Here is a 12,026-nt window from a genome sequence, read left to right as displayed (position 1 = left end):
TTAAATTTTTGGCGCGCGCATTTATCTCGATTTAAATTCTATTTTGAAAATATATATTTTTTTTGTAAAATATTTTAACATAAGGCACAAATAAAAACGAGATTAAAATCTTAATTGCCTAACATTTCTTTAAATTTTTATCTTTATATGGTTGATGATATCTTAATAAAATTAATTATTATATTCTTTATAGATATTCCTTATATATATAATTCCTATTTACAGCAAATCTTTTTACCTCTATATTTAAACTTTTTATAATAATCAATGGATCAAAATTTTGTTATATTATAGTAAATTACAATAATTTTTTCAGATTTTATTTTATTTTGTGAATAAAAAATAAGTTAGGCAGTCAGAATTATCTGAATTTTTAACAATTAATCATATAAGTAAAATTTTCATACATAATAAATTTAAAATCCTTCCAGAATGCCTCAATTGTGTAAATATTTAATAAACAATTCAACATTTTCAAAACATTATTTATAACATTATTTATGGCATTATTGCAATCTTAGTTCTTTGTTTCTTATCTTATCTTTTAATATCTTTTTATCTATTTTCATTTTTATTGCACATGCATTCTTCACTGTTAGGATAATTTGTTGAATCAATTAATGAATACTTAACGACATCCACATCCGAGGACAGACATGTCCTGATAATTTTTCAATACTACTTTATTTTCTTCATCGAGATAAAGCATGGATATTGAACTAAGAGCAGTAGGTACACAGCAAGCTTTAGGCACCATGCTTGGTTTTGTTGAATAAACCAAGTTTTGAACAATTGCATGATTGGTAGAATTTAAATGATCTGCTAATGGAAAGGGACAATCACCATGACAATAAAAGGCATCATAACCAGGAGGAGCAACAATCCAATCATTCCAACCAACATCAGCAAAATCAACATAAAGCGGATGTCGCCTACAATTCTCACGTCCATCTTTTCGACGATTTTTTCGAAGTGCTGCTCTTCTAGCACGGCGATCCATTATTTGACTTGCAGAAGACATTTTATATCTATATAATTAATATATTTTCTTATATAATTAATATTCTATGAGCAATATTATTATAATAAATTTATAAAATAAAATATTACATTATATATAAAAAATTTATATTTTAAATATAATTAGAATAGATATTATATATTATTTTATTTAAGAAGAAGATTAAAAAGAAGATTTTATAAGAAGAAAGACTATTTTATACCTGCCATCATCTGTATAAGTAAATAACATTGGGCGATTAACAACCCATGTATCATTTCTTTCATTTGTGTTTCTTTTCAAACGTACATGCTCTTGTTTAATTCCACGTACATGCACCAAAAGTCCATGATTATTTTTAGGATCCTTTATCCATCTTTCTACAGCAGGATGAACATCTAGGCTAATTGTGCCATTTTTTCTAGTATTTATTAATTTACTGTCAATTAAACGTAATAATGGAGAACTATATCCTTTTGCACCAGGACGTAAAATATCATATATAAGTATTCTACCCAATTTTGGATTGGAATCATCTTGATTTAAAATAGGTACGCGAGAAAGACTTAATTCTGCAGCTTGTAATTTTTCTCCTGAAGGAATACTACTTAAATCAAAAGAAAGACGAAAGCGATTTGGAGATTGAAATTTATGATCCACCTTACTCTCTGTATATAGAAGAAAATAAGAAAAAAAAAAATTAATATACTAATATATATAGATATATATAAATTAATATATATTAAATATTTTAATTAAATAATTAATATATATTTAATATATATAGATATATATAAATTAATTATATTATGCAATACTATTATGCAAACATATTGTATATATTCAGATTTTATAATTATAAATTGCAAGATAATAACTTAAATACTTTACATTAAATTTTAATGTAATAAAGTATTATAATTTAAAATATAATATAATTTACAAATTATTATAATATAAGAAATAATTTTATATATGTAAGATTTAAATACATGTTTGTAAAAATATTTGCTTACCAACATGAGAAAAGGAACGCACTGTATTAGCAGATCTGGCATGTATTCCTGGTTTTGCAATATCAGCTGTACCAATTGTATTTTGTTTGATAAAAAGTTTTTTTAATGACTCTGGAACATAAGCAGGACCTTGTGGTTTTGGTCTCTTAGCAAAACCAAGAAGAGATAAAAGGCTAGCTTCCATTCCAGCAATTGCTTGTTCACGTTCACCAATGGCAAAATGTTTGGCAGTGTCAGAATGTAGATGCAAATGAACATTTGCTTTGGTAGTTGCCAGCAGCAAACCTGCTGCGACGAAAACCAAGCTCAGTGGCAGCAACATGCGCATTGTGATGTCGTTGCTCACGGATGTTGCTTCCCTGAAAGCAAAATTAAAATTTTTCATGTGATATTTAAATTATGAACACATCTTATCAAAAATATTTAATAATGAAAAAAATATATTTATAATTTAAATAAAAATATATATTTCAAATTGTTTGCAGAAATATGAGTTAAAAAATACAACAAAAAAAATAAGTAAACTGTATCTACATTTTTATTATAAAAAAAAAATTCTTTTTTATAATTTTTTTTTTATTATAATTTAATGCATGTATAATTGAAACTATGTAATTATTTATATAGTTTGGTATATAATTACTTACATAGAAAACAAAAATAAAAAATAATTATTTTATTAAGTATTTTATATAATTTAAAATTAAAATAATTATAAGAGAAAAATAAATTTAAATTACGTGCATTAAAATTTTAAATAAATGATAAAAAATAATAAAAATAATATTAATAATATCTCTAAATTAAAAAAATATATATACGAATTTACTAAAAGTTTATACATACAACAAATATTATGTACATATAAGTTTACATAAGATATATACGAATTTACTAAAAGTTTATACACACTGCAAATATTATATGTACATAAGTTTATATAAGATATATATATAATTTAAAAATAAATTTTATTATTATTTAATATTACTGTTTCTATGAATATAAAATATTTGTATATTTTTACATAATTATATAATTAAAAATATAAATTTGGCAATTACCGAGAAATTTGTACTCTTGCTTAAAAATATAAATAAAAATAAAAATATTTAAAGTCTAGCTGTCTGCTGCTAAATAATTGTGAGATTAATCTAGTCACGGATTTTCAACTTAACTGCTTGCTTGTATGCTCCCACGCTTATTGAGTTTATGGCTGTTTCACAAGTATTTAAAAACCATATTTTTTTATAATTATTATAATATTATTTCTTCAAATTATATTTAATAAGATAAGTTGAAATAAGTCGAAATAATAATAATAATAATAATAATAATAATAATAATAATAATATATAATTATTATATAATTTTAAAAATTAATGAAAAATTTATTAATTTATTTGTAATATATCTTTAGCTATTTTTTTTATTGGTCATATTCCATATGAATTATAAATATATATAAATATAAATATAAATATTTATATCAATTAGATACAAATTTTAAAATTCGATTTATTTGTAAACAAAATTTCAAATGAAAAAATTGTATTTTACATTTTCTATTTGTTTTTGTATGTGAAATAATTTGTTGATTATTCATTCCATCTATTCATTTAATTTACATTTATGTATATTCAATAAATTTTTAAATGAAAAAATTATATTATTAATTTTTTATTTATTTTTATATAGTATATATTTTCAATTCATCCTGTATATGTATTAATTTATAAATATATTTTATATTAATTATGTTAAAATTTTATTAATAATTATACTATAACGTGAATATTTATAGAAATTTTTGTCAATTACATGTACAATATTATTTTCACAATATATATACTAATTGTTGAATTATCAATTATTCAAATATCAAATTAAATTTATAATTATTAAAAATTGTGTTATGTTATATTCTGAAAAATTTCATAAACAAAAACAAAGATTTATAATCTCAAAATATATTATATTCTATGATTTTGTTTATAATTTTAAAATTATTTTTCACATTATGAAATTCGATGAATTAAACAAATAAAAAATAAAGAAATACAAGAAGTAAAAATATAAGAAATATTTGACATATTTTTTTGCGATGAGGTTACAAAATTATTATTTAAAATAATAACATAATAATATTTTAAAAATTATAATTTTATTGTATTTATAAATATATATTCTAATATTGCAAAAAAAATATTACAATTAAATAATTAAGTATATAATATATAAAATACGAAATATTTAAAAAAATATATATAATGAAATAATATTAGATTAACATTATATTAATAGTATAGTATGGTGAAATAAAGTGGATAAAATTATATATGATACCTTAAAATAAATAAATATATTGAAATATATTAAGCAGATATACATAATTTTTAAGATGTCAAAGGAATGTATGGTCTTGGCCACCCAAAAAGTATTCGAAACACGAAGTTAATTTCAAGCTAGGGTTTGTACTTAGAAAACCATTCTATTTCTAAGAAATGAGCTCTCTACCTGTTCTTTGAAAAGAAAAAATTATTCAATATTATTATTTATTTGATTATTTTTTGAAATTTTGTTTAAAAATTAAAAATTATATATTAAGAAAAATTATTATGTTAGTTTTTAGCAATTATAATTATTTATTATTATTATTAACATTAATTATTATTAAATTAATCAACACAGCATAAAATATAAAATATAAATATTTTCTGATAAATTATTATAAATTTATCAGAAAAAATAAATTTTTCATTAGGATTAATTTTTTCGTAAAAATTAAAAAAATATTTTATATAAAAAAGAAAAAAGTTAAAATTCTATAAAATATTAATAATAAATATTAATAATAAATATTTGTGTAATTTTATATATAAAATATATAATATTTATTATTATTAATTCATTAAAGATTGTTTAATAAGAATAATGATTCAGTAAAAATAATTTTTTTAATAAATCAATATAATTTAAATATATTAAAAAAAATTTAATATAATTTAATTTAAATTTTAAAAAATTTTATGTAATGATTTATAAAAATAAATTGAATAAGATAATTTTGTTCTTCAAAAATAATCGTAAAATCTTACTGTTAAATTAAATGTTAATTGTTAAATTGTTAATTAAATATTTCTGTTATAAATCGAAATAAAATATCAATGATATGTATATATAAATTTTTTATTATAATATAAAAAATATAAAAAATTCCAAAAAAAAATAGTTCAATCAAATATGTTAATGAAAATATATTTAATAATGAAATCATAAATTCTTACACTTTTAAATATTTTAAATATAAAATAAAGATTATTCAATTATGTTTAACAAATTTAAATTTATTAATATGTATATAATTAAATTTTGTAAATTTTAAAAAACTAATAAAAACTAATAATTATTAAATTTAATTATTGATTAATTATTGATTAAATAAAGAGATATTTATTTAAATTACTGGTAAATTTTTTATACGTTATAAATGAAATTATTAATTCAATCAAAATCTTCTTTCATTTATGAAAAAAAGTTACAAAAAAATTTTTTAAATTCATATAACAAAAAATAAATAGAATATACATAAGACAATTTATATTATTTTTTTTTAATCAAATATTTTAAATAATTTAATAATTTATAATACATATAATAAATAATAATAATATAATATTAATATAATAATGATAATTTTAAATAATTCGCATTTTTAAAATTAATATATAATTGTTGTAATATAAATATATTGTAATATATTGTAGTATATTGTAGAATATTGTATAATATATTGTAGTATTGTAGTATATTGTAATATAAATTTAATAATTACTATAATATTTAAATAATATATATTTATATTTTTCTGTAATAACAAAGATAGAATTGTATATATTAATATGAAATGTAAACAATATAAAATTTGATAAAAAATATTTGTTTAGAAATCTTTTTCAATATAATATTACAATTATACTAAAAAAAAATATTGAATAATTTAAAAAGCATAATTTAAATAATTTCAATGAACATATTTTTATATAAATAAAAATTTTATATTTTTGCAGAATGAATGAATAGAATGAAAGTAATTAAAAACGTATAATTTTTAGATTAAGTTTATTTCAGAACTTTAAATAAAAAAATTGTTTTATAAAAAACTTTAAATAAAAAAATCAATATGTTTTATAAAAATATAATTTTGATTTAATTATCACTTAATTAATTATTTTAAATAATATTCTAAACTATTTATATCATATGTCAAAATATTGTACCTAAATATAATATAATAGTTATAATATTAATTATAATATTAATTAATTTTGATTTATTTTCAATATAATAATAGAATAAACAGCAAATGCAACAGATTATATCCTGTTTAACTCAAATATCACACAGTTGCATCGAAGGAATGCGGCACGGGTAGAGTAAGAATACAAGGTGTCGAGTATACATTAGCAGCACGTCATCGTCTAAAATAATCGGGCCAGCGACAATCAAACAAACCTACTCTTTTGAACTAATGAAAATTATATATTTTTCTGTTTCAAAAACCTATTAAAATTTAATTTTATGATAATTACACTCACCTGAGCTAATCGTAAGTTCGTTGTTTGAGCAGCCACGACATTTCAATGAGTCCATGTAACCTCACTCAGAAACTATTGTCTCAAAACCTCGCCCCCGGGAGTCTTTAATATCGATACATCGATGTTGAACTCCGTTGCGCTATCTGATATTTTCGCACTCGTATGTCCAGTCAAGAAAAAGAAAAACTCAACAGATAATAGAAAAAAAAAAAAACGTAAAACTTTTTTTTAAGTTTTCTAAGTATCTTACAAAAAAACACGAATATAATAATTAGTTTTTTTTTAACACAGTGACTTTTTGTATAAATAGAGAATGTTTTTAAAAGAATAAATTAGCGTTAAACTTAACTCGATATGCGGAAATCTTCGAGAAGTCGAGAGGAAGAGTAAAACCGAAGGATATTGTGACGCGAGAGGGGAGAAAGACAAAGAGAGTAAGAACCACTATCTTCTAATAGTAGAAGATACAAATTTAGCGCCACATGTGATTATTTTATAAACTAAAATATTTTAATTTGTATTTAATTGTATTTATTTGTATTTAAATTATTTTATTTGAAAAAATACTTCTACTTTATAATTTTAAATAATATAGTAAATAATATTATATTAAAGTTTCGTTAGATAATATTAAGATTACATTAAAAAAGAATAACAAAAGTTTTGTTTAATATTTATGTAATATAAACTGATCACGGAATTATTTGATAAATAAATATAAAATGAATTATGATAGAATCATATCTAAAACTATATTATTTAAAAATTAAATTTAATTATTAAATTTAGTTAAATTTAATTATTAAATCAATTAAAATATAAATAAATTTTAACAAAAATAATAATTTATTATATTTTATATTACATTTATATATTTTATTATTATTAAAATTATAAAATTATAAAATAATTTATAATATTTAAATAATGTATTAATATTTTAAAATATAGCAATCATAATAATTTATATAATTACATTATAAATTAATTATTAATTTATTTAATATTAATTATTTAATATTAATTTATTAATTATTAATTTATTTAAGTAATATTTATATTAATAATTTATAGTATGATTTTAAATTATATTAAAATTAAATTATTTGTAATATTTATTTATATTTATACATTATATATTAATTATATATAATATAATAAGAATTGTATATTTATTAAATTTAAGTTCAAATTAATTTATAATTTGATAGTCACAATAAGTTCATAATAAGATTCGAAATATTTAATAAATATTTTAATTTCAAAATCTATTTAATTTAAAAAATTTATAAAATCTATATATCTTTAAAAAGTTATTTTTATATATTCATTTTTTTAAAGCTATATAATAACTTTTATAATATAACACTTGCTAATTATAATATTAACATTCATATTAATATTATATTATTAACAATATTAACATTCGCTATCCTGATAGGATTACATTTATAAATATATTTCAAAAATATATTTAAACATGTTTTTTCACTTATAAGTAGAAATAATTTTATTTTGTATTAATTATTAATATATATAATTATATATCATATATATATTATAATATATAATAAAATTATTTTATACTTTGAAAAATATTTTAATTTTTTTATAATATGCATTAATTTTAAATCTAGAGGAATTCAAATATAAATATAATTTTAGATACAAATTAAAGGAGGATTCGCAATACAATCAATTCGATTAAACAAATTATGTCACTATAGAATGAAATCTAGAATAGTAACAACAAATTTTCTTTTCTCGGTTTACTTTAATCTATGCCAACACACTCGAATTTTTATTCTCGGCTTCTCTGATTGTAATGTCAGTTACATCTTACATCGTAATGTTTTATACTTGTTGAAATGAACTTTTTGATTGTTTATAATCATTTATTAATGTTTTAATACTCATGAAATAACAGTAAAGAGTTTTAACTGCACGTGTATTGTTTAAATGCGTCTTATTTATTAAGCGAAATAAACCTCGCTTTCCTTATAAGATCAGGTACATTTATCGTTTTTATTACATATTATTTATTTGTATAATATGTATTTGTATAATATATTTTCTTAAAAATTTATTATTTATTTTTTGTTTTTGTGACGTTTTTGTATAAAATTTTAATTGAATATATTACATTTTTATAAAATATGCAATTTTTTGAATATTTATATTTATAAGAATATATAAGAATATAAATATTATACAAATATAATTTAAATATAAGATTTTTAAATTCTTGTATATATTGTTTTTTTTTTTAGACATTTTAATATGTGTTATATTTAATACACAATTATTATTTTAAATCAATAATTTTATTTAAAAAATTTTTAATATTTAATGATTTATTATCTTCCTATGTAGTTATATATATTTTTTAAATTATGCATTATGCAATAAAAAGTTTCTTTATAATTATGTTATATATGATTATATATTCTAATAATAATTTTATATACTAATAATTTTATAAAAAATAAAGTTACAAATCATACTTTAATTATTTATTAAATTTTTATTAAATTTAGTTTATTATATATTTTATATATATAATATATATAATGTACATATATAAAACATATATATATATTTATATATATGGTAAATTATTTAAAATTCTTAATTTAATAATTTAAGATAAAACTATAATTATTTAATGAAAAATTATAAAATACTATGTATAATAAATAACAAATAGTAATAATAATATTAATTTCATATATTGTTATATATTTTTATATATTTTTATGTATTTAATAGTTTCATATATTATTTATATATTTTTTATTTGTTATGTTATATACATATATAAATTTATTATTTATTATTATTTATTATTTATATTAAATTTTTTAAAATTATTATAAATATATATTATATATATTATAAAAATATTTTATTTAATTTTCAGTGAAGGTCATTATTTCATAAGATGGCTGATTCCAGCGATTTGGATCGGCAAATAGAACAACTAAAAAAATGTGAAATTATCAAAGAAGCTGAAGTTAAAGCTCTTTGTGCAAAGGCACGAGAAATTCTTATTGAAGAAAGTAATGTACAAAGAGTTGATTCTCCAGTTACTGTATGTTTTTATAAAAATAAAATGTAAAAAATTATAATAATTACAATTTATATAAGATGTAAATTATTTTTAGGTATGTGGAGATATTCATGGACAATTCTATGATTTAAAAGAACTCTTTAAGGTTGGAGGAGATGTACCAGAGACAAATTATTTGTTCATGGGAGACTTTGTTGACAGAGGATTTTATAGTGTTGAAACATTCCTTCTTCTTTTGGCATTAAAGGTAGTGTAACATTTTTTTATTTTTTATTATATTTTTTATATTATGTGTATTATATTTATTTTACATTTATAATAATAGTTATAAATATTAATATAATTATAGGTTCGCTATCCTGATAGGATTACATTAATAAGAGGAAATCATGAGTCTCGTCAAATTACTCAAGTTTATGGTTTCTATGATGAATGCTTACGTAAATATGGCAGCATTACAGTTTGGCGATATTGTACTGAAATATTTGATTATTTATCTCTTTCTGCTATAATTGATGGAAAAATATTTTGTGTTCATGGCGGATTATCTCCAAGCATTCAAACGCTTGATCAAATAAGAACTATAGATAGAAAACAAGAAGTAAGAATTATATTTAAGTTCATAATAAAAAGAAATAAATTATATGTATGTCTTTAATATAAACATATAATTTAATAAAATATTTAATAAATATATTCTTGTAGGTACCACATGATGGTCCAATGTGTGATTTACTTTGGTCAGATCCTGAAGATACTCAAGGTTGGGGAGTATCCCCACGTGGAGCTGGTTATCTTTTTGGAAGTGATGTTGTAGCACAGTTTAATTCCGCAAATGACATTGATATGATTTGTAGAGCACATCAATTAGTTATGGAAGGATATAAATGGCATTTTAATGAGACTGTTTTGACCGTTTGGTCAGCACCTAATTACTGCTATAGGTATATATACATATATATATATATTTTAAAAATATAAAAGAATGATTTTGATTTTTCATAAACTAATTTTGATAAAATTTTTTAATAGGTGTGGAAATGTTGCGGCAATATTAGAATTAAATGAACATCTTCAACGAGAGTTCACAATATTTGAAGCAGCACCACAAGAAAGTCGAGGAATACCTAGTAAAAAGCCCCAGGCTGATTACTTTTTATAAAAAAAATTTAATTAAAAATGACTGCATAAACTAAAATATTTCCAAATGTTTTTTTTTTTTTTTAAAGAAGAAACTATTTCAAATGATTGCATGATATGTATTTACACAAACTTAAAAAGAATTCATATAGAAAAAAAGTTTGATCGTGAGAATATTGTAGACAAAAGCTAATGTTAATTAATTTGTAAATGAATATTACCAACAGACTGCTATCGATATTGAAAAAATATCAATTTGATATAATAAATATTATGAGTACATGTGTTTTTCAATATCATATTTTTATTAATAAGAAAGTCAATATGATTCTATAGTATGTATTATTTAATTTTATTTTTCATGATAGAAGTAAACATATTTTAAAAAAATATGCATTTTGGAATTAATGATACATGCTTGCATGAGAAATTCATATATAAATGAAAACATATTACATTTCAACAAAACATTCAAACAAAACATTTCATTTATATATGAAATGAAAATAATAGATATAATACTGGTAAATTTCTTTTACTGTTATTATTTTCTATTTAATTTTTGTAATTATTTCATATAAAGTTCAACTTTACATATATATAGAAAAAAATTATATTTTGTTATTCTATTTTACATTGTACAAACATTTAATTTATGTATGAATTAATTTATATCTAAATTTTAGCATTTTGAGGATAATTATTTTTATTATCTTTCTAAAAATTTATATATTTACATCTTTATATATTTCAAATAAATGAAGATTTTTAATAATTATTTTTTTTAAAAAGTAAATAAATTTATTACATATATTACATATATTATTTATTACGTGAATTAAAATATTATGAACTACTATTATTATTAGATTATTATGAATTTTGAAAATAATTTGGTAAATTTAAAAACTTATATTACAATATTTTATAAAAAATAATTAATCATAATCATTTAAAAATTAATTATTATAATTTTTATATTTTTCTTTTATTTATATAGAAATTCATGTATTAAATATAATATATAAAAAAGAATACAAATAATTATAACAATAAACTTTTAAATTACGTAAATGATAGGTTTTAATAAAAAAAATTATGTACAAATGAAAATAAAAAAGATATCACAGTATAATTTAATTAAGTAAAATACTGATTTTGTTTTTTTTTTTCATAAAATATTTAAAATATTTTATTTCAGA

At 18.3% G+C, this 12,026-nt stretch overlaps 2 protein-coding genes across 2 annotated transcripts; one reads left to right on the top strand and one right to left on the bottom strand.

Moving 5' to 3' along the window:
• Positions 1-376: 376 nt before the first annotated feature.
• On the bottom strand, positions 377-7,032 carry LOC122716953 (protein decapentaplegic-like). Its single transcript, XM_043940529.1, has 4 exons — positions 6,615-7,032; positions 2,017-2,375; positions 1,224-1,668; positions 377-1,028 (listed from the first exon to the last, which is right to left on the bottom strand). Exons 2-4 carry the CDS (start codon positions 2,342-2,344, stop codon positions 629-631), a joined length of 1,173 nt encoding a protein of 390 aa, XP_043796464.1. The 5' UTR covers positions 2,345-2,375; positions 6,615-7,032; the 3' UTR covers positions 377-628.
• A 1,387-nt stretch (positions 7,033-8,419) lies between these two features.
• LOC122716937 (serine/threonine-protein phosphatase 4 catalytic subunit) lies at positions 8,420-11,106 on the top strand. Its single transcript, XM_043940482.1, has 6 exons — positions 8,420-8,624; positions 9,535-9,705; positions 9,779-9,931; positions 10,034-10,285; positions 10,390-10,628; positions 10,717-11,106. The coding sequence occupies exons 2-6, from the start codon at positions 9,556-9,558 to the stop codon at positions 10,844-10,846; spliced, it is 924 nt and encodes a 307-aa protein (XP_043796417.1). The 5' UTR covers positions 8,420-8,624; positions 9,535-9,555; the 3' UTR covers positions 10,847-11,106.
• Positions 11,107-12,026: the final 920 nt, after the last annotated feature.

The sequence above is a fragment of the Apis laboriosa genome, unplaced genomic scaffold (assembly GCF_014066325.1).
Source record: "Apis laboriosa isolate Shangri-la unplaced genomic scaffold, ASM1406632v1 scaffold4_cov146, whole genome shotgun sequence".
Classification (NCBI taxonomy): domain Eukaryota; kingdom Metazoa; phylum Arthropoda; class Insecta; order Hymenoptera; family Apidae; genus Apis; species Apis laboriosa.
The sequence above is the reverse complement of the archived record's forward strand: the minus strand, read 5'-3'. Positions and strand labels throughout refer to the sequence as shown.